Source organism: Molothrus aeneus, chromosome 1 (assembly GCF_037042795.1).
Source record: "Molothrus aeneus isolate 106 chromosome 1, BPBGC_Maene_1.0, whole genome shotgun sequence".
In the NCBI taxonomy this organism is placed as follows: domain Eukaryota; kingdom Metazoa; phylum Chordata; class Aves; order Passeriformes; family Icteridae; genus Molothrus; species Molothrus aeneus.
The window spans coordinates 44,998,632-45,022,564 of NC_089646.1; the positions used below are offsets into that span (position 1 = coordinate 44,998,632).

The 23,933-nt window shown below is 38.8% G+C and overlaps 1 protein-coding gene across 3 annotated transcripts in view; it reads left to right on the forward strand.

The window, feature by feature from the left end:
* Nucleotides 1-23,933, forward strand: part of MYRIP (myosin VIIA and Rab interacting protein) — a 207,617-nt gene that overhangs the window by 179,763 nt on the left and 3,921 nt on the right. For 2 of the 3 annotated variants that reach the window (XM_066556147.1, XM_066556128.1), the window contains 5 exons: nucleotides 2,960-3,199; nucleotides 17,460-17,654; nucleotides 21,426-21,587; nucleotides 23,218-23,322; nucleotides 23,419-23,479. In XM_066556147.1, coding sequence (XP_066412244.1) covers nucleotides 2,960-3,199; nucleotides 17,460-17,654; nucleotides 21,426-21,587; nucleotides 23,218-23,322; nucleotides 23,419-23,479 — 763 coding nt within the window. The remainder of the gene's footprint in view (nucleotides 1-2,959; nucleotides 3,200-17,459; nucleotides 17,655-21,425; nucleotides 21,588-23,217; nucleotides 23,323-23,418; nucleotides 23,480-23,933) is intronic. The other variant, XM_066556136.1, reaches the window with a different exon arrangement.

The following is a 23,933-nucleotide window of genomic DNA, read 5'->3' on the forward strand; positions in this document are numbered from 1 at the left end:
AAAAAGGGGTTACAGACGTATCTGAGCCCAGCTGTAATACAGTCAATACTCTCAAGAAACAATATGTATTCAAAACACAGATTTAGCTAATGCAGAATGAGACCCTGGCGTTGCCAGGGCATCTCATGACTTTCATCTGTGCTAGCAGACCTAGCAAAAAGATCTTTAAGTTGCTGCCATGTGTGATTCTATGAAGCCTGGTATTTTTTGGGGATGAAGAGGAGTTGTCATATTGCTGTTGTCAATACAGATTCTTTAGATTAACTAGTGGTGCTTCCCATGGGTGTATCTGTGCACTGCTACTCCAATAAAGCTGCTAAGCAGTTAAAGCTAAGCAGATCTATTTAAGAAGCCCCCAGAGGACTGATGTGTGTCCTGCTGCACAGTGAAGTCTGTCAGTACAGCAGTGAGGAGGAAGTGTGGGAAAATCCACCGCTCTGGAGTGCCGGCCTCCCTCACTGCTCCACTAGATTTTATATACACATCTGTAAGCTCATTTAAATAAGGATAACAAATTCTTGTCTGTACAAGACTGATCTGCTCAAATGTCTGCATAGAATGGGATTTTCTTCTTTTCCTTGCAGATTTGATCTCAAGGTAAATCGTGTTCAGTCTTCCTCAACACTGCTAGAGTAAGCCCACACCCCTAGTGCAGAGCTGTAATCCTAAACCAGGCTTTGGTAGATGAGAGCTGTACCAATTTTTGGAGGTACCAATTAAATAAATGGAGGTCATTCAAGTAAAGAGGGGTTCCATTAATTAGCTTAGACTAGATACCTAGCTGTAAATAGCTCATGTTTAATGAGGTGTATCTTCACTAAACTGTAGTCTCATAAAATACAAGCATACAGTTTAGCTGGGCTTTCTACCCTGTATATCACATAAATTATTATTGTTTCTTTCTTGGGTACAAATTGATGGACTGATTGATTCAGCAACAGATTTCAGGGGTTTTTTAATAGTAGTTTAGTGACTTGTGAGTATTGGTCATTTGGCAGATTGTTGGTTGGGGTGTAATACTGATATCTGTAATGAATTGTGGAGTGAAGTGCAAGAAACATCTGAAGAAAACTTCTCTTGCAAGTTGAGGAAACAAAGTTATGATGGAGATTCATTTAAGAGGTGAAATACACCAGTCTTTTACATGTATATAAGAGAAAGTCATATTGTAAAACTGAAGTGAAAACACACTGGTTTGAAATCTTGTTTTTGATCATTGAACAGCTTTTTAGCAGAAAAAGCTTTTTACTTTGCTGAAGCTGATTGTTTGGGAAAAAAGTTTCAGCATAAACCCATGGTTCCCCCTCCATTGTAACTCTCAAATTTTTATTGTTCCTTCAAATCCTGATTTTCTAAAAGGGTCTTCTGCATCCTGAAGGTGAACTATAAAGGAATAATTTAGTTGTATAATTGATTGAATTGCAAATAACTGCTGACAAAAATTGTCCAGAACACTGTGAAAGTGCTGAACACTCCAGTATAGTTTACTGTATGAAAGATGAGAACTGACATTATGAACATGATGTGTCAATCCATTAAAAGCAGTTTGGTGGGTAGGGTTTGTGAGGGAGTAGGCAGAATTAATATTTCCTGTGAGAACTGGAGGTAATTGGTTCATCCCTGAACAGTGCTGCTACAGCTGCTTCTGTTTATGTACTTCCAAATGAATGGAAGACAGAACACAGATTTTAGTCTCTCCAGCAGTGTCTGGTCTTGTCACAGTATGAGAACCTAAGGCAGATAGGAATAATTTCCTCTCTGAGAATTGCTCCAAATCATCCTCCTAGGCCTGCTGAGATGTGCCTACCAGTCTGGTCCCAGGCTGAATTCTTCATAGCCACCTTCTGGGTGGTTTTGCACAACTATGTTCCATTTCAAAATATCTGTCACTTTTAAACCTACCTAATACCATCTTATTTCATGGACTTGGCTGAAGCACCAAACAAGCTAGTGATTCAAAACTTTCTCTCAGCAGTCATCAGGGAGAGAACACTTCCAGAAGGCAGCAAATGCTATAGGTGGAACAGGTTGCTCTGGGAGGTGCCTGTCTCTCTCCAGGGACTGTAGTGCAAATCAGGGCAAAATGGGTCCACATCAGACAGCACAGATCCAGAAAATGAATTGATACATGCCTGGGGATTAGTTTTTAGAACAACTATGAGATGGTCTCAGAATTTGTCAGCAAGGGCTGACAAAACTATCCCCCTTTCAGCCTTATTAAATGCTGGGCAAAGATTTTGCTTTTCATCTCTTCAGCTTCCAAGGGGACTTGTGGCCGAGTCTGTAGCACCTACTGTATTTAACTGACCCTTTAGGGTTTCCCAACTTTAAGGATCCAAGACTCAGAACAGAAGGTGCTCCTGAAGACTGAACTTGTTCCACAGAGGTTGGCATTTGGAAAAAAAAATTATCTCTGTAGAGGATCTACTTATGCAAATAATCACTGGGAAAGCTGACAATTTAAGCCACATCATGTAACAGAAGAGGAGTTTTTCAAAACTTGTTTCCAGCAGTTTTTAAGAATAACATGGATAATGCTCAAGACCAAGCAGTCAGGGAATGAAAGCACAGCTTTCAACTGAAAGGTCAACACAACTGCCAGGTTACAGGTTATTTCATTCCCATACCACACTTTGATCTGCACTGTGCCTGCAAGGGATGGCAGTGCTGGAAATACTGGCATGTATTATTAGTTGCACACAGATACATAGTGATTTTCAGTTCCTTTTTAGATAACATGAAAGTAAGAAGTAATGATGAATATAATCCAGCAAGTGTTGGTTTACATTCCTTTTTTATCAGAACGCTTAGTGTGCTTTCTTTCTAGCTTCCCTGCAGAGTGATCATACCTATATTTTCTAAAAAGCTAGAAAAATATATCTAGAACTAAAATATAGCTAGAACTTTTTCTCTCTAAGCCTACACAGGATTTTATATGGTTTTTCTAATGTCTTTGTAGGATTTTGATGATTTATCAGAAACAGATGTAAGCAATGAGGATCAGCACCATGATGTCAAGCCTGAACTTATGGAGGACGAGCTTAAATCCAGGTTATTTCAGCTTGCCGCTAAAATGAGTGACAAGGAAACATCATCTGGTGAAGAACAAGAGTCAGAACCTGGAATAGATCTGGAAAACCAGAAGGAGAGTTTGTCCTCAGAGGAAAATGGCAGAAGTATCCAGGAAGAGTTAAAGAAGGTAAGTGGTAGTTAGAAAGGAGTGGGAATAGTATTGTAAGAGTTAGAATGCAAAAAGAGAAAATTCTGCCTAGAAAACTGAACACAGTTGCTTAAAAGAAACCTGAAGTCCTTTCTACTGGGCTGAGCCTGAATCTCTTGTGCAGATAAAAATAAATGTGTGTTTTCCTCTCTGTGAGGAACAGAAAGCCTACAGCATCAGTTCCAAGCAGGGAACTTAGCCTGTGCAACAAAACTGTTAACTGGGTGATATTAATGGAATTATGTCAACTTATATTAACTAAAAATGGACTTGCACTTTTGGATTTTAAAAGCATATCCAGTTTTTCTTTTCTGTCCTTGCTAACCAGTTCAAGTGGTTTTTTTCCATCCTTTTAGTTACTCCTCTCTTTGTAGTATTGTCGCAGACATCCACATAGTATTATCTAGTTCATGTTGATGGCATGGATTCTTCTTTTGCATCTCTATAAAAATATTTAGTGTTTCTTTAAAGCTTTCCAACCCTGTTGCCCTGTCAGCAAATAGGCTTCTGAGAGTAGTAACATTTTCTAATGAAACTGAAATTTGGTGTCAGTTCTAATAGTGCCCAAGATCCTTCATTTGTGCCATTTCACCCTTACAATTTAGATACCAGATTTCAGTGTCACTCACAGGATTTACCACCTCCTTTCTTCCCTTTCTACCTCTGAATTTCTCTTCAGATCGTGTGGTTTGCTTGAATTTAGTGCTAGAGGAGCCCAGTGGTGCCCCTTGCTAGTCAAGCACTCTAATTCTTTAGATCCACTTAGGCTTATTCTAGTTTGCTGCATATCTTGACTTGCCTTATGGAGTGTTGTGTGCACAGCAGCTCAGCTTTGACAAGGAATATGGACAACTCTCTAAAGGAAATCTATTTGTTGTAATTTGAAAGGTGTTTTGTTTAAATTATATAAAGAGCTAATACACTGGGAGGTGAAAACAGGATTGAGTAATCCAGGCAGACAATAGAGGTGCTGTCCAAGAATGGTATTACAAAAGCCAGTGCCCATCTGGAGCTGAATGTGTCCAGAGACACAAAGGGGAAAAAAGTGTTCTACAGGTCTATCAGCCGCAAAAGGCAGATGAGGAAAAGCTGGGCTCACTACTGCAGTGATCTGGTGACACAGAACGTGGAAAAGTCTATTACCCAACATTGTTTTCACCTCAGTTTATGGGTAAGATTTTCCCTCAAGAATCCCAGGCCCCTGAGACCTATGGGAAAGCCTGGAGCAGTGAAGGCTTATCCTTGGTAGAGGAGTATCAGGTTAGCAAACATTTCAAAAACTGGGATCTGCACATGTGCATGGTGTCTGATGGGGATGCACTTCCAAGACCTGAGGGAACTGGCCCATGTAATTGTGAGGTTCATCTTTGAAAGATCATGGCAATCTGAGACATTCAGAGCTATGAATATTGTTTATTTTGGCTTTAACAAGACTTTTAGCAGTCAAGTGCAAAGGGAAATGCAAGTCCTGCATGTGGGAAGTGATTATTTTATGCACCTCTGTTCGGTATTGGTGAGACCATTTTTGGAGTGCTGTGTCCTCTTTTGGACTCCCCAGTACAAGGTACACATGGACACACTGAAGTGAGTCCTGTGAAGGACCACAGGGATGATTAAAAAACCGGGGCATCTGTCCTATGAGGAGAGGCTGAGAGAGCTGGAATTGTCTCTCCAAGAAGAGAAGATTTGGGAGAATCTCTTCAATGTGTTTAAATATCTGACAGGGAAGAGCAGGGAGAGTTTGTTGTGGGAAATGGAACTCTTTCCTCTGATAGGAAAGGAAGCAGTGGGCACAAAGTGAAATACAAAAAATCCCATCCAAATGAAAAGCTTTTTCCCTGTGTTGCTGTTTAAATACTGGAATAGGTCTCCCAGAAAGATTGTAAAGTCTGTGTCGTTGGATATAATCAAAATCTGACTGGACATTGGCCCTGGGTATGTGTTTTGAGCAGAAGAGTTGGACTAAGTGATCCCCTTACATTCCAAATATAAGGAGCATGTGACTCTTTGATTCTGAGTTATTTAGCCATGGACTACACAGGAGTGTAAATACCTTTGTTATCATGTGTGCAAATACCTCCATGATGTACACACAACCTTTCCAAAGAAATCACATAAAGGATTTATTGTCAGAGCTTGTTAGCAGCATTTAATTTATTTTTGTTTTGCCAAGACAAAACAGCAATATCCCGTTATTCAACAGCACATATAGGCTAGCTGGGTTTATAACATTATGCAAATGAAATCCAGAATTAAAGGCTGTAGAGAGGACTTTCTGAAATGCTCCTGTTTAGAGAACTGAGCACAGAAAATGATGAATGTATGTTTTTGGTGTACTTGCTCATCTGCATGCATCAACAAAGTATTATTGGTGGGTTTTTTCTCTCCAAATTTTGCTATTTATTTCAAATTTGTATGTCAGTTATTTAAAATACAGCAAAGATTAATATATTTTTCCTCAATAAAATTTTCTTAAGTTTTAAAAAAGCAGGGCTTACCATGTTCGGTAAAAAAAGGAATGCTTGGAGTTCCTAATCCTTTATTTGATTTGGATAAAAAAGTTCTCTTCTTTAATGGTCGTAGTATATACTCTTTTTGTCTATTATAAAGAAACCAGAATACTCCAGTACTCTTCGTGGTCTGGAATTCAGTGGAATTGGCAGGGAAGCCCTCTCCGGGTGTAGAGAAAGAAGCACACTGCTTTCATTCATATTCTTGACAAGCCTTTTAGTTGTCCTTAAAGGTATTTTTAAATCTTCTGACATGTGCCTTCTCTCTGAAAAGTTGGCTGGTCAACATCTTACCAGGAAATACTGAAGATGACAGTGTATAAAACTAGCTGGGGCTGTGGCAGTCTAAAATACAGACATACCCAAACTCATAAAAGATGCAATGTCTTTAGGATGAGTAGATGTCATGTGAAAGACAAGCACAGAAAACCTATTTTCAAGCAACCAGTGATTTTAGATGCTTTCAAATATAGAAGTCCCAATATACTGTCTCTTTAAAAAGCCTGATTGTTGGAGAATGCACATTTGTAGGGATTTACAGATCTTTCAGTCTAGCATTCACCACTATTGGTCAGAGACAGTCTCCTGAGCTGGGCATCAGGTTTCAAATTAAATATACAGAAGCATTAGTTCTGCATTGTAGGAGCGATGGTGGGAAGGACGGTTGGGACAGATGGAGACGAGACATCTCCAGAGCCAGGTCTTGGAACTTGGGGTTTATTGCAAAGGCCTTGGAGCAAGCACCAAAGAGGAGCCTGAAAGAGAGAGAGCAAGAGAGAGAGGGAAGAATAAGAGCAAAATGAGAAGAGGACAGAAGAAGAGTAAAAGAAGACGAAGTTCCCATTACAATACAATACATTTTCTTCTGTGCTGAATATTCTAATTCACACTGACCAATCTAGTACAAGATACAAATCCTATAGCATTTACATACAGCCCATAAAAATCATTACATTACTATACTGTGTTACATTTTAAACCCTAAAAACTACTCTGTGGACCACTTCTGCCAAGCTAGTAGGGTCTGCTCTGACCCTTGGACCTGTCTGCAAGCAGAGGATATTGTCTAATCAAAAGGGGATTACCTTCAGTGGCCATACTATTGTTTTCTGGTTGCTCAGTAACTAAGGCTTGGTATCTCAAAGCTTGCTTTCATTTCAATCTCGCTTATAGTTTCCATATACTCAAAATCCTTTGCCAGGCAATCATATTTATAAGGGTTTTGTGTTTCATCTTCACCAACACTGCACCATTAAAATGAGAGCTGGAGTGCCTAGATTCTGCTTTTTGTTCCTGATCATAAATACTATACTTTAGCCATCTTGCTTTTATTTTAGCCATGCTGCTTGTCTTTCTTGGTCTTTAATCTTCTGTTCTCATAAGCTTATTCTGGAGCACTTCAGCAACTTTAAATTGCTGGGAATTTTTAGTTCTTGTACACCTGACCATAGGATAAGACTTAAAAACATGTATTTTGTTTTTGAATCTCTGGAAATTAAGTACCTGGTGCTTATCTGACATTCAGCTGTCTAGACCTTTAAAAACCAGGATTTCTGTTTTAATAGAAACTGGGAATCTCATGTAATCACACATTAAACTGATGCTTTTAAAAGGGTATTTAGTATTATGATCTGAATCAGTGGTAAAAGTGGTATCCTTCATGGAGAGCTAGATGAATCTGTTTGGCATTTATGGATTCTCAGTTCTCACTTATTGAGCTTTTGAATTGTATATCTGCCTTTAAGATGCAAATTTGAATATGATGACCTTTGAGCTAATTATTTAGTTCATCTGGGATACCTGAGGATTTAGATTGGAATTAACTAACACAAGTTAATTTGGGGACTTGGACTTAAATTTTCTTAAATTTTCAGCACCTTCATTTTCATTATCCCTCAGTTTGTGATTGCCTAAAATGGTCTTGTGGAGATTCATAGCTCTCATTTTAAAACAAACATAATCCTGCAGCAGACTTGTTTTTATGGAAAATATTTTGTGCTTCTTAAGCTACAGAAGTAATTAATGGTCTTTCTGGGGTATTCAGAGCCCTGAAAAGTCCATTTGTCTTAGTTGTGCAGTGAAAGGACATGGTTTTCACCAAAAGCCATGTTTAGGGTAGGGTTGGCCTTCAGGCCCTCTAAACTCCAGGTATGAGCAAACCAAAATTTGAATTGTGCAACTGTTGTCTTAGTGAAACATCTTGTCCCAGCACAGTGATTTGCACAATTCTTTCTGTCTTGCTCTTTTTTTTTTTTTGATTGATTGGTTAGTTTTTGCTTTATTCCACCAAACCCTAAATGAATGCCTAAAGAAAAAAAAGCAAAATGTAAATTCTCTTTGAAGTATCTTAATGGCACTGATCCTGAGAGTGGCAAGCATGATAAATGGTCTCCTCCATCCATTCTCCTTCTCTTTTAATTCTTTCATGAAGATAAATTGACTGGGTCTTTATTTCATGGTATATCCCAGAATTACATTCTAGAAGGCTATTTTGGCAGGCTGCAATTTGAATGAAGTCTATCCCTGTGACCACTTTATCAGAAACTATGGAGATTATGTTAAAAAACAGATTAGCCTCTGCCATTTTTTCAAATTGCCCACATAGCATGAAAATTGAAATAGTTGTTAAAACCTTACTTGTGGGGTTTTTTTTGTCACCTTCTACTTAGCACTACAACTTTCTTAAGATATACCAATGAGCAAGCTAGTTAAACTTCCATAGTAATGTGGAGTTTCCCTCCTCTTTGCATTAGTTTGATGCAATGTGCCGTGTGCTTAAGGAATTTCTTTAAATCTCTTTATGCATTTACTTCTGCTCAGAGAATCTTACAACCAAGGCTTAGTAACTTTGTTTAAATCCTGCTGTTGTCTGTTGCCATTACTACACGACACAATAGCTCTTCTCTGAATGACAGCCTCTAAGTGAGTTTGTTAAGTAGCACAGCGGGATCCTGTTTCCTAAGTGGAACCTCCCAAGTCTCTTGACAGTATGAATAACAGCATAAATCATCTTTTGATTAAATATTTATGCTTCCATCCTCTGGAAACATTTTATTCTTCTTAGGTTTTAAAAAGCTTTTTTTTGGGGAAAGCATGCACTACTAATAACATTTTCATGTTGGTTTTTGCCAGAGACCTATTTCCTTTGTTTCAAGAATACATCTTGCTTTTTTCACCAGGTAAATTAGCACTGCTCAACTACTGGCATAATGAGATTGAGACTTGTTGGAAAATCTGCCTGGCCTCTGTCTTTTTAGCAAGAAGAATAGCCAGTAGCTGTGCATGTGGTGCATGTTCCTGCAGAAGAGAGAGCCAGCTCCCTGGTGTGTGTGCTGGTGGCTGTGCCCAGGGCTGGCCTTGGAAGGGGTGGCCAGGGCTCAGTAAGGGAGGTCAGGCAAGCGTGGGGCTCACTGGACACAGTCACTGGAGAGACCTCTGCTTGCAGCCTTGATGGAGCTGGAGAATGTCATTGGACATGCACATGCCAGTGAATCCCTCCTGTATAGCACAGACCTGTTGAAGCATCACGGCAGGGATGTCTGGGAGGCTGACACAGCAGCGCTGGAATATCAAGAGCCTGTGTCTCCTGGTGGCTGGACTTCTTTAGGCATTTGTGCTGGTGAAGGCACTGTCCTCACAGAAGATGGTGTCGTAGTTTTTGTGATCGTTATCTTGGAACTGCCTGAATTCCTGAGTATTTTGGCTGGTATCTTGGTTCAGGAAGGGGTTTATAGGAAACTGCCATCCAGCTTCATATGCCTAAAACCTTTAGAAGTAAAAGTTTACTCTCTGAATAAAAGTTTCTAAAGGAGAACCAGTGGATCACTTTGGCCAGAAAACATAGCAGCATAAGTACAGTAGCTTACTAAATTGCTGCTATTATGTTAGTAATGCTGAACACTGCAGTACAATGATATCTTCCTGGATTAACGGCTTGGAAGTTATTTGTGTATCTGTTGTTTCACAGTTTTGCATGCAAGATGCTCAGATTAATTCTTGTGTTTTCATAGATCATTGCTTTTAAAATTATGTTAATTACCTGGGCAGTCTCCCAAAGTCAAGGATTGAAAACTGAATGTGGACAGCATTGTAAAAAGTGATCTTCAAGGTTTATGAACTGCAGATAATCCATGCACAGGATTTTGAATGACAGCAGAGAAAAAAAAATAGGGTTAGGGAAGGTGAAAAGCAGTATGAGACAATAATCTTCACATTGGGCTAATGGATCCGAAGTTTTAAGTTCTCAATTTGTCAAAGCAGTATATGTTCAAGTCAAGTATATGTTCAAGTCAAGTATATGTTCAGTTTTAAACTGAGGTTTAAGTGGTTTGCTGGACAAAATCCCCATTCAAGGTGTTTCTCCATTGTATTTGCTATTATTATTCAGTCTTTAGTATGAAATATCAGGCTGATCCTAAGTTTATTTTGTCAAAATCTGAGTCTTCTGTTTCAAGCATCAAGTCCATGAACATTTATTTTTTTAAGTTTCCAAAGCAAGCAGGGTCGTTTGTGTACCTCCAATTCTGACACTTCCTGGGCTCAGTACAGTTGTGTAAATATGGATGTAGATAGACCATCTGAGATATCTTAGTGTCCCACAGAACCTTAAGCTGCTAGTCCAGAAGAAATGTGAATGTCCCAGGTCCATTTCATATCAGACAGTGTTGTTTCAAAATCCTCGCATACTCCAAGCTGTTTCAAATTGTACTTTGTCTACTGGTGTTTAAGCAACTGAATCAAAGCCCTGATGGATCTACTGCTGAAGGGCAGAAGAGGTGACATTTAGCTGCCTTCACATGGGGAATGCAGTATCTTTGTAAACAGCTTTTTTCTCATAGTCTCAGTTCTGACACCTGCCTGCATGCACACCCAAGCCAGCTCTTGTAGTGTGCATGCAAGGGAAATCTCCTTCAGTTCTCTCCTCGCCAAAGATTTATTTACTTAGGGAGAAAATATCCAAGCTATTCTACAGATACAGTTGCAGAAAAGCAGTGAACATAAGTGTAAACTGCTGGAACAAAATAGTGGGAAAAGAGACTATTTTTTACTACTATTTTGCCTTCTTTTGTAAACTGCCTCAAGACTTGGAAGTGAAAACTGAGGTCTTTCAGATCTAGCTGGAAGAGTTTCAGGGAAATGCTACTCCTCAGCTGGAAGATACTTCTGTCACAGCACAGCCAGCAGGGCAGATGTGGTTTAGTCATTACTTCACCGCAAAACCAGTCAGTTCAGTTTAAACAGGCCTAAGGAAATTAGGGAGATTACTGTAAGCCTACTGGCTGGTCACTAGAGACTTGTACTATGAAGGGTTTTACTTGTTTGTTTTGGGACAGTGAGTCCAGCACCAAAGAGTAGGAAGTGATTTGGCACAAGACATCTTGCTTAACTTAGGCCAGGTGTTTCTCACATGGGCATCTGACTGTGGCATAAGTGAGGTACAGACTCTTTGGTAACTACTGTCCAAATTGCTACCATGTACACTCCAAAAGTGAAGATAGCTGGCTTTTCTTCTTTTTCTTAACACTGCTGCAAAAGTGTTTTTCCATTCCTAGTGACACTTTTTGTGGTGGTAGAAATAGTATTTTCCCTCTGATTCATTTTATAAACAATTGTGTGTGATTTGCAATTTCTGTCTCAATGAAGTCTGTTAGTCTAAATCTCATAAATAAGATTAAATTAGGCATTGATTTATTTAAAATATTTTAGTAATAAATGTAAAATTGAAATTTTATGCTATTTTAGTTTCTTTAGTAGTTTCTTTATCCTTGCTGTTTATCCTAAACTTCCCTGTAAGTCTGAACCTATATAGTTGTTAACCTCTGTAGCTGTTAATATAACTTTTCTGCCTTTTTATTTAATTGCTTTCCCACTATCTAGGAAAAACAAAAGGCTTTTGATCTTCATTTAAAGCTGCAGTTTTTATCCACTGTATTGCAGCAGGTGAGAAAGCTTTGTTTTGTTTGTGTCTTCTTACATCTCTTATGTAGTAAGAGATGCATTAACGTGATATTGAGGGTTTCCACATTTGCCAATCAACATTCTTAAACTCAGAATGTTTTCTTGGAAATATCAGGCCTGAAAAATCATACCTTTTGGCCACAATCAATAATCATTGCAGAAAATTATTTTATAATCACAGTTAACATGTGGAGCAGACTGGCTCCCTTGTTTGGCCTTGTGATGAAAATTTGGTTTTGTCAGTAAAGAAGAACAGAAGACAAAGATAAGGTGTACGAACTTTCTATTCTCATGTACTCACCTATATTAAGAAATTTGGAAGGGAGTTTTACTGACCATAGTGATCTTCAAAAATCTTTCTAAGTTCTCTATTTAAAAAATAATTAAAACCCTTAATTCATTGTACAGTAAGTAGATATTTTCTCACTTTGCTGCTAGTGACTGTTGCTTATGATTCTTTTAGGCAGAAAGAGGCTTTTATATTCTGTGCTATTTAAATCTCAGCTTATGAGGATCACATATTAAAAAATATTTTCATTATATTCCCTGAGCAAATATATGCTTATCTTATATTTCAAAATACCTGCTATTTTTAGTATGTCATACATCATTCTCTCAGTTATAAAATAAGAATCACTTTTTTGTGTTAGAAGTTGATGCTTAATTTAACAAGACACTTGTTTCATTTTTTTCTTTTTTCCTTGCTCATAATTTTGTCCTATGAGTTTTAATCATCTTTTAATTATTTTGATTTTATTTAGTAAAAATATCAATGGTAACATTAAAGAAGAAGTGTTTTTCCAGTTGTGTAATGTCATCAGTATGTGTCCATTGTATATCAGAATCCTGTGTGGATTTTTAGATGGAAATATTTTAATTTCCAACTTAGCCTATAATATTTCACCTCTTGAAAAATCACTTCCATTCTCATTATTAGAGGCAACTTGTCTCTAGAAATAAGGCATTAAATATTAATAAGCATAACATCTGTAACTATATTAGGACAGTGGATTGGATTAGTAAAATGTAATATTCAGCATTACCTAGCACAGTCAAAAAGAGAGACTTTATTTCTCTGTGTTATACTTTGGAGACTATCAGTAGAATAATAGCTCTCAGCCTGTAAGATAATTTGGCTTTCTTTTTCTAAAGGAATGCCCATAAATGAAGATATTGATGATAAAGGTCAAGGCAGGTAGTCTTAAACTTGAAGAGAAGAGTAATTCTTTGATATCACAGATTACCATGGTATACCTGTCTGCCATCAAACAGCCACACAAAATTTAGCCTTTTTTTTCCCCACAATTTTCATGGTAATGAGTAGTTAGGGCTCACTTTTGGGCCAAAGATCGTTTGAAGGTCAGGGTTGGCAACTGCCATAGATAGTTGGGCATTGATGGCTCTTTTCTTCCCACACTGTGACTTGTGTCCCAGATTTCGCTAGCCTGTGAAGGACTTTCGTTGGGCTTTTCAGGGCCTTCTCAAAACTCTACAATGAACATTGAACTTCTCAATGAACTCCAGTAGGGTGGGGAGATGAAGGAGACAGGTTTGAGGTTTGATTTTGTTTTCACCCAGCTTGAATTCAGTCAGGTTGCTCTGAAAGGATGAGTTAATCAGTGGCAAAGCAAAACTTATCTTCTCCCCAGCTCCCCTTAACTCCCTATAAATCCCTATAAAATAGGGATATCGACTGTGACTCAGTGCATGATATAACGCCTTGACACTGGAGCTAAAAATGATTGCACCACAAGTCATCGAGGATGTGGTCAATACTGCCAGGACTGCTAGTGATGGAAAGGTGTTCTTGCTCTACTTCTTGATCTAGCTGTTGATGTCACTGTTCTCTGTTGAATTGCAGGTCACCCCCTTCCACGGTCTTTAAAAGAGCCTAATGATGGCATCGTAGTGGCAGGAGAAAAGAAAACAATAATGGCTGAGTACAAGGCAGAAAAAAATAGTGCTAGTGATAGAAAACTGAACTATTTTAAGAGCATCAAAAATAAAAGTCATAATGTTCATGCAAAGGAAAAGATGTGAAAATGTCACAGGCTGCTGAGATGCATAATACACTTAAAGCTCACCTGCTCTTAGCAGTTTGGGTACTTAATATTGCTTCAGTTTTATCATCCTGTTTTCCTTCTATTACATGTGCCAGAATGCAAATACTGGTCTACAAAGCACTTTCCAGTGTAGGATGCTTGAGATAAACAACACAGTAAATATTGTCAGCATCAACAGGGAAAGGGAAAGGGAAAGGGAAAGGGAAAGGGAAAGGGAAGGAAAGGAAAGGAAAGGAAAGGAAAGGAAAGGAAAGGAAAGGAAAGGAAAGGAAAGGAAAGGAAAGGAAAGGAAAGGAAAGGAAAGGAAAGGAAAGGAAAGGAAAGGAAAGGAAAGGAAAGGAAAGGAAAGGAAAGGAAAAAGGGACAACAGAAGGAAAGGGAATTGGCTAACAGTCAGCAAGACCACTTTATCTTTAGACCACTGAAACATAACAGGAGTAATTTCCATCTGACAAACAGAAATGACAGTAATGAAGTTTTACAAGATACTTGTTATATTCAGTGCAAACATGTATCTATGCTTGCATACATGCACATTTTTAGCATTTTATTGGTTTTAAGACTCAACCACAAAGAACTCAGAGAAATCAAGAATGTTCTTTTGACTTTGTTCTTAACATTTGGTGACCATGGGTATTAATTATCATAAAAAAGATAAATGCATGTTTTCCTCATTCCATTAGATGCTTAGTCTCACATTCAATAAAAAAAAAGATTCTTATAACTATTAGAAACATTCATACTTGGTCTGCTGCATGGATTTGATTTGGTAGTGGTGGTGTTAATTCAGAAGTAGGGTAGCACAGCTGAAATCCGAAGCATCCCAGAGTTTCAAGAAGAATGGTTGCACTTAGCTTTCCTGTGCTGGATATTTGTACCAGAGATTGCTTTCTACATCTACCACATCCATATTAGTTCTCTGACTTGCTTGACAAGACAACATTCTGTGTCATGGCATGACAGCTGTCCCTGTGAGTCACTTAGAGGTGTAAGCAATGACCTTTCCTGCAAGGGCAAGATAAATCAGATAACCAAGAAGTGTTTGGAGCAATTTGAAATCCACCTACCAGGATGATCTTGATGTGTCTGTGTCTGTGAATTCCAGGTGATTTTTATATGGTCTTGTAAATGCTCAGTTTGACATGGGTGGTCAGGGAAGGGAGAGGTTTGTGAAGTACTAAAACCCTGCAACACATTTTATTTTTTTATTATTGTTTTTTTTAATTTATTTTGGGTTTTTCCCATTACACATGTTAAATAATTGTATCTAGAGTACCTTACTATATTTGCAAACTGACCATTTAGGAACATGAGCTGTTTTAACAGATTTGGATAGTTGCTCAAAAGGAGGGTAAAACATACAGAAAACCATTACCTGAGTATCCAGCTTTTTACAAATCACATTTCTGCACCTATGGAGGGTTAGAGTGGACATTTGGAAGCATTTCTTCACTGTGAGGTTGCTCAAACATTGGCTTCCTAGTGAGGTGGTTAGTGCCCAACCCTGTCAGTGTCTAAGAAGCATTTGCACAATGTTCTTTAACGACATGCTTTAACTTTTGGTCAGCCCTGAACTAGTCAGGTTGGACTAGCTGGACTAAGTGAGCATTCATCACCTTCCAAAAGAAAAGTTATTCTATTCTATTCTATTCTATTCTATTCTATTCTATTCTATTCTATTCTATTCTATTCTATTCTTTCCTGTTGAACTACTTTTCCCCTATCCATTACCTATTAAGAAGCTGGGGTATTTTTCACTTAAAATCTTTATTTCACAAAGGTATCTATCACAGACAACTTTACCTGGAAAACAGAAAAAATATTTTATAGGAATTGGTCTGTGAAAAATGCCAATAGAGATTATCATATTGTGGTATAAAAATAACTTTTTCTAATTTAATTTAATTTTTTTTTAATTCATCATTAACTACAAAGGATAATAAAAAATTTAAGAAATAATGAACACTAAAGTGAGGCTACAGTTCTTGAAATGGAGAACATACATCATTGAATATGATGAAGAATATAGAGTGTCTGGCCTTCACCCTTTTTTGTTCACTACTCACAGAATATAAGAACTAGGTACTTGTAGAAGTAAATAATACAAGAAAGTAGCATTGATTTTTCTCTTCTTTCCTATAAAATTATTGATCTGATTTTAACCTAATTGGCACTTGTGAAAATAAATGGAAAAAAAACAGTAGGCTTTTCATGGGGTTCAAGTATTTGTTCTCAGTAAGAGTCCCAGGCCTGCTGGTTTGGGGCTGTGTTGGCTGTCCTAACAAGCTAAAGATCGAGTGCTGTAGCATACTGTATTTGCTTTGTTCTTCTTCTCTTTAATCTCTCATTCTAATTATTTCTTGTAATTCAGATGAGTAATAGTGCTAAAGATGCCTTAATGTATTGATACACAACAATTGAGCATGTACTGCTAAAAATGTAGCTTTTCAGTACAAGTCTTACCTAACATAAGAATGGACAGCTGATTAAAGGAAAGAAATAATGAAAGTAGGTTTCCAATTTACCCCATCAGAAATTGTGGGAATCAAAAGAACATTATTTCTCCTGTATCCTGCCTATAGACATTTTTAATGAGTTATACTCTCCAGTACCATAGAATTTACTGTATAGAATCCAAAGACTGTCCATTTCCTCAGTACTGATCTGCAGATACTTTGTGAGAAAATTTAAAGACAGGTGAGCTCCTAATTCACATGCATAAATAATTGCAGGTTTGAGGAATGAATTAAATTTTGGTTTAAATTTTTCCACACTTTCTTTTAGGCAAAGCAACTGTAAAGGTATTGCACATATATTATTCGGTGACAATATTTTTATTGGCTCCAACAAGCTTTGGCTTAGTCTCCAAGCTGTATAGTTTGGATGTTGAGCTTGGTGCTTGAAGGTACATCTGGTGAAATTTTTTTCCTTCATCAGAGGAAGGTCCTGAAGCTTAAAGCTATGTGAGAATCATAAGAATCAGGAAAGTTAATTACAAATTACAAGTAAGGAACATTGATAAAAAGGTTTTCAGCTGTTTTTAAAAAATCTATAAAACTGCATGCTTTTCCTTGGTATTTGATATAATTTATTCCATATTAAAAAAGAGGTAAATTGAAATTAAAAAAAAATAAAAGGATACAAGTGTTTTCACAATTATCGTCAATCTTTGTTTATTTGGGATGATCATTTAGTTCATAGTAATCATTTTAGTAAAATGCTATCCTTACAGGGCTGCTGAAGATTGCTTTTCCATGTTTGCATCCACAATGAAATGGCTCTTGTGGATACAGATGTAGATGATTGCATATCTCTTTGCCAGTATCCAAAAAGGAAAATTGTGTTTTAAACATGTTTAAAACACTTTTGCAAAACCAGTTTTATGTAGCTCACATAGAGTTTAAAGCTGGATGTTGTGTGCTCCTTTGGGATAAGATTTGGATCATCCCTCCAGTAGAATTCTGTTGTAGAAGAATTGCATGTGTATGTTACTTTGCATGCTGTAGCAGTGTGGGTATGTGAGCAAGGGAAAGAGGAAAAGGCAAAGCAATTCCAATTCCATTACATGGTTCTTGTGTCTGTTTGCAGCAGAGAGCCATGGATATGGTTTTAACATGGCTAAAGCTGTGGCTAGTAGAAGGTGATTTATATCTTATCCCTCTCTGCTAATTTAATGCTGTTTTTTTCTCTGTTCTTGTAACAAAATAGAAGTACTCTGCTGTCTCTCTCTGCAACATATCTACAGAAGTCCTGAAAGTCATCAATGCCACTGAAGAGCTGATAGCAGAATCCACCGATCCCTGTGACTTCCCAGATGACGTTCAGGACAGAGGGAGAGGAGCCCTCCCGCTGGGCACAGATCCTGTCAGACTTGATGAGCAGCTCACCATGCTGGAAGAAAATGTAAGGAGACGAATCAGTATGTGAAAGTCACGTGTGTGTGTGAGTGCACCTGTTTGTGTGCACCAGCTGGAGGGGGAAAGCACATGGGGCAGCATCTGTGGATGTTCAAAATTAATTTGGGATTTTTAAACAAATACACAAATAGAAAAAAATTGGTGTTTCAACACTGCTTAACTGTGTCAGTGGGGGGTTTTTAATATGTACTTTAAATATAGAGGGGAGGAGGAATTGGTTGCTTTGGGGTTTAGAAGCTCTATCTCAAAAGCTCATTTATGCCCTCCATGCCTCTGTGGCAGTGTGGCTATGCCACACCTGGCTGAAGCCACACATCTCCCAGTCTCAGCACCACCTCATCACTCCAAGGACAGGTGGAAAAAGCATTATTTTTCCAGTCACACAAAGAAGTGGAAAAGCTCTTCTTCCCCATTAGATCTCCAGCACACCGTGCTGAGCACCCAGGAAGCTGGAGCTGCCTCCTGTACTGTTAGAAAGAGCAGGCTAGAGAATCTTAATTAAACAAACATTTGTTTGGTGACATCCAAATCATCCATCCTTTTTCATGAATACCTGTCATCTGCAGGGGAAAGTACAATGCTGAATCATAGAAGGAAGTCACTACTCATTGGAAATTTTTGTGAATCCAATTAATAGAGTTGGTAAACTTTTAACTTTCTCTTCTTCCCACATTTAAGTGCTCTTTCCCTTCATTAGGAGCTCTTAAAATCTCATAGGAGTCTGCACTGTCCCGTTACATCATCCTGTTCAATTCAAGAAAATAAATCCTGGTTTTCTTTAGCCCCAAGAAAATTTTCAGACAGAATCTCCTCTTAGAGGATAAAATCAGTTTCCTCCCACAGAAACACATTTCCACCGCAGCCCCAGACTAAGAACTGGGTGGAAAATACTCTAAGGCACTAAAAGCCAGTCCTGGCACCAGACTCTCATGAAATAGTAAGGTATCCTAAAGGTCCAAACACCACAGAATTCATCTGGTAGGGGAGTGAATATAGAATAAAAATCCAAGTGCATGCTGGACCACATCTTCAGAAGAACTAAGAAATTCTGCAGGACAAAGGGCAGTTTGGGGAAATCTGCTCCCATTTTTTTTTTTTTTTTTTTCCCCCTGTGGAGAACTGTGTTGTAAACTATCTAAGGTGCATGGCTTTTTTTCCCAATTGCACTTTGATAATCCCTCCCAGCAATGTGGAGCCTTGGCATCTGTGGTGTTGTGGCCTCAAATGATTCATTTGGGCCAAACATTTCTCACTGAGCAGACACTGGACACAGAGGCAGAGCATTTCTTGCTTTGGCTTTGCCCTCACTGCAGCATCTCTGCTTTAGCATCTCCCAGTTCCCTGCAGAATTCACAAGGTACTCAGCACAGCTTTGCTGTGTCCCCACAAAACATCTTTCTTTGTCCCACACAGGACATGAAGTAGATGACAAAAACTTCACAGTTTGAAGGTTTCACCATTATGCTCCATGGTAAAGAGCCTTTAGAAATCCAGGAAGCCATAACTTTTCCCATTGCAGCTGGGGCCATATCTACATGAACCACATCCTCTTTGCAGCAACTTCTGCAAGAGGATCTGGGTGTTTATAAACACTTTGTTCATCTTTGCTCTCTCTAGCCTTTTGAAGACTGTGCATGCAACAATGTGGAGAATGTAGGGCCATCTGTACCAGCAAAAGGTTGGGGTTTTGTGGAAGTTGTGCATACCTAAATGACAGTAAATAAGTCCCCACAATCTAAATATGAATGTATGAATTAGGGCATCATTTAGGGTAGACCTGCAAGGACACCATTGCTGTTTGGAAGTGTAACAATTGTCCAGGTGAAAGGAACATTCTTTAGAAAAATATTTTCTTTAGCTCCAGCTGGAAAATGTTCATTAACATTTCACAAATGTAGGGGGTGATTGAGTTACAGAAACACTGATGACCTTTCTTTCCCACATTTTTCTATCAGTCCCATTTTCTTTAGATTTTCAACCCCCTCTTAAAAATGACATCTTATTTTGCAGAGATTTTTGCCACAGCACTTAAAATGCATCTTTTCTTTAACTTTCTAAAGATACTGCTGTTCAAAATGTTCTATTTCTTTCTTCTTTAAGCTTTTAGATGTGACAGGGAAATCTAAAAAAACTGTCTTTTACTCTGAACTGGCTGTGGTATGTCATACTTAAAAGATGTATCATTTAAATGAAGAGTAAGAATAATTAAACCACACAAAAGCAGGAGCATTTCTATTTAAATCATCATGTTAACTTTATGGACCGCCTTGTATCCCCAGGTACTTCAGCAAAAATTTTACATCAGATCACTAATTTCTTTTTGGTATGTTTTTCAGAGATTTCATTCCTGCAGTTAGAAAGTGTTCTTACAAGATGCAGTTTGTACAGATGTAGTGATTTTGTTTCTTAGCAAAGTCACATGCATGAAAAAAACCTATCTACAACTGACACAAAGAAAAAATAAAATTATTTCAAGCAATTAAGAAACAATAATGAAATAGAAAAGGAATAAAAAGTAAACAAACTTCAATCTGGTCATTCTCCACCATTTTGATCCATAAAGTCACAGCATTGCCATAAATTATTTGAATATCTCTTATGTCAAAGGACTGAATGATCCAGGAATTGTGGGCAGATATAATGACTGGAGTAGAAGATGTATGAAATGAAGGTATTGGCTCAAGGATCTCCTTCAGATCCAATTTGCTTGACCTTTGAACCCTGAAGTCAGCCACAGCCATGTTTAATTCATCCTAGGTTTGTAACAAGCTGGTCTTTACTACTATTGCAATGGGGGAAATCAGAATATATATTTCATTTCCACTGTGCTGTTACCAGCCTCATGGAAACAAGTCTCTTGGCAAAGGAGTAAATGGGCAGAAAGTGCAGTATTTCCATGTGGTTCTGCACAATTTTAAGCACAGATCTCAAAAGCTAATGCTTGAAAATTACCCTCTTCTATAAACCAGTGACCTCCATGTACCTTAGGGTGTTTGTGAAATAAAAGAAACAATAAAACACAGTGTATCATTAATTAGTGCTCTGAAGGCCTGAATGGGAAATGAAACCTTTTGCTGTAGTTATAGACACCAGAGGTGGGCCAAAATAGTAAGTTGTTCATTTTTAGGGAAGAACTCTGAATTATAAAGTCAGTAATTCTCTCTTATGTGGCCCAAATAAGCCTGTTGATCCTCCACAGATTCACTCAAAGGCCCAGGAGGTGGGAAGGTTTTGCCTGCTGCCTGTTTGGTTGAGAGCAGGGTGGGATGGAAAATTGTTATACATATGAGCACATTTACTCCATAGGAAGTTAATAACTATTTGCTGCTGAACAGTTATTCATGCAGTTTTTAGTGCCAGAAGGCATCAAGTGGGTTAAAGAAACACAGCTTTATATGAGGTGTGATCTGTTGACTTCCCTTTGCAGACTTTTAGGGTATTACGCGATTGAATGTCAATAATAAAAAAGCAAACTTTTCAACTTTTTTCTTCACTAATCAATCTGGAACAAATCTGGTTTGGAATACCATTGTAGCCCCTATGATATCTGTAATGCAGCCACCTCGTTCGTCCCTTCTCTTTGTGGATGTGTGTTTTTCAGATTATTTCCCCATGACTTTCCTTTGCCAGGTAAATCTCCCTGTGGTGGGCTAGCAAGCAGGGAAGCTTGCAGGCATGATGGAAAATGCAGTCTGCTCAAACCTGCATGCCCACAAACCAGGAATCACTGACACCTGTCCCCACTTTGGCCCTGCAGGTGTACCTGACAGCCAGCACGGTGTATGGGCTGGAGGGGCAGCTAAACAACCTGGAGGACGCTGCACGCAAGATCAACAGCGTTACTGAGGAATCTGAGCTGGCCGATCTGGAGGATCAGGTGGCCACAGCAGCTGCCCAGGTTCATCATGCAGAGCTTCAGGTGAGGACAGCAGCTCCTCTCGACCTGCAGGTTTCACACTGCTTTGCCTAACACCCACCTCAGCGTACACACTTTGAATATTCTTTTTGTACTGCCGTAGTCTGGTGATCCAAGGATGCTGACTGCATCACAAGCTGAGCAGAGCGTAACTGAGCTGTGTAACTCAGCCCAGCCAGATGTACTGTATTTCTTTGTTTCTTCTCTCGGCTTGGTTTGGACTTGGCACTGCAGTGCCTCTTACTGCAGTACTAATGCTGGACTGCTCCTTGCTGCCAGGCAGCTCCCATGGTGCGCTGTGTGTCATGTGCATGGCCCCGGTCAGACAGCACATAGAGTCTGTGGCAGTTTGTCTAATCAGCACTTTCCAAAAGATGCCACTGTTGGCAACTTTCTACCAGCAAAGGCCAGCAGCAGCCACAGGCTGAGCCAAGGACAGAGCCTAGGGCTTGCATGCCTGTATGGGATTTAGGTGCTAAGCAGCACACATCCCAGCCAAAGGCAAGAACTCTTGTGCACGGTGATCTAGCACCACTCTAGCAGGATCCAGAAAGGCTGGGGCTCAGAATACATTGCAATCTGGTACTAAAAGCTGAACAAGATAATGCTGCCAGACCTCAAAGAGCTGACACTGCTTGCAGCTCACTGCCCAATCTGTACCCAGCAAGATGCCCTGACCTGACTCTGTGAGGGTTTAACGGGAAGTACCTCGTGATTTTACTCAGTGGAAGCATGCTCAACTCAGGACTGAGCAAAGATCTGAGAGCCTGACATGTCTCTGATGTCAGAAGTGCTTGGCAAACTGGCAGTGGTGTTTTGTTGGCTTTGGTCATTATTTTAGGGTAAATCTATTAATGGGGGTGAGAGGGAGGAGGAGAGAGGCTTAAACTATGCAAGGAGGCCAATGGAAGATCTTCTGCAGAGTGAAGCTAACTGTGGCTTCTGGTGTCATTGTGAATCAGCTGTTGGGTTAAATGTCTGACTTCTCTGACTCTTCTTTCTCTTTTGTCAATACTTGTCTCCACTACTCTCAATATCAGACTACTTTTCCCTGGCAATTTGTTTTCCATTCAGTCTTTTTATATAGTGTATGCCTGCATTTATGCATGCTTGTGTTTAATATGCATATACATTTGAACTATAAATATTTAAGATCAAGTGTTTAGATTTTGAGACAGAGGATGTACTTTGCACATGTATGAAATTAATTTTGAGTTAGGAAATGTGTCCCACAAAGTCACTGTTTGAATGTAGCCCTTTAAAAACATAGCTTGAATGAATTTGGGATTATGCAGCTAAAGGTAATCAGGAGATAGCAGATGCAGGTTTTCTGTCCTCCATTCTTTTTTTCCTCAAAAGGAGTAAAATGCCTCTTCCTTGGAGTCACAAGGTAGGTTGGATTGTTCTTTTACTCCATCTTTACTAACAAATTATGTCCCTTTTAATGTCAGGACTAAAGAATGCAGGAAAGTGTCAGAATTGCTGAAGAAGTTAGCCATCTGTTAATGTTTTCTTATTAAAAAGGATTTTACTGGGGGAGGGTTATTATTTCAGTAGTGGCATCCACAGTAATTTTAAAACTTCTTTTCCCCCCTCCCCATCTGTCTGTCTCTCTCTTTTATTTTCTTTGAAGATTTCAGATATTGAGAGCAGAATATCAGCTCTCACTGTTGCAGGCTTGAACGTGGCTCCCTGTGTTCGCCTGACAAGGAAACGGGATCAAAAGCAAACAAACCAGGTGCCAGAACATTATGTAGTATTCAAAAAATACATTGGGGAAATCTTGCCTCTTTCTCTATAATGGAATTGAGTAATGCATGTATGTTGTTTACAGATGCATACAATAGACACATCAAGACAGCAGAGGAGAAAACTTCCAGCTCCACCAATAAAAGGTGCGCCTAAAATGTTCTGTAAATGAGAGGGACTCTCTTTGTAAGATTCAATATAATGTACAGGTCAGCAAAGTAGGGAAAAGTTATGAAATGAACAGAGAAAGCCTAATAGACTGTCCCATCCTCCTCATTTTCCATGTACTTGAATTATATAAAATACCCCTTTGTCACATTTAAAAGCATCACCACTTTCTCTTCAGTGAAAGTTGTGACAGTGACAAGTAAACAAGAGCAGAGGCAGAAGGCTGGAAAAAGCAGATGAGGAATGCTCAATACTTGGCCTGCAAGAGGGGTGCTGCTGCTGCAGCATGGCTGGGCTCCACACAGCATGGCTGCCACCCTCCACAACACACCACTTCCTTAAAGTCTGTATTTGCTGATTTCAGTCTGTATGAAATGGCTCAGCAATATTCCTGGTATGTCAGAGGATGCCTGTGAAATGTCTTTATAAAAT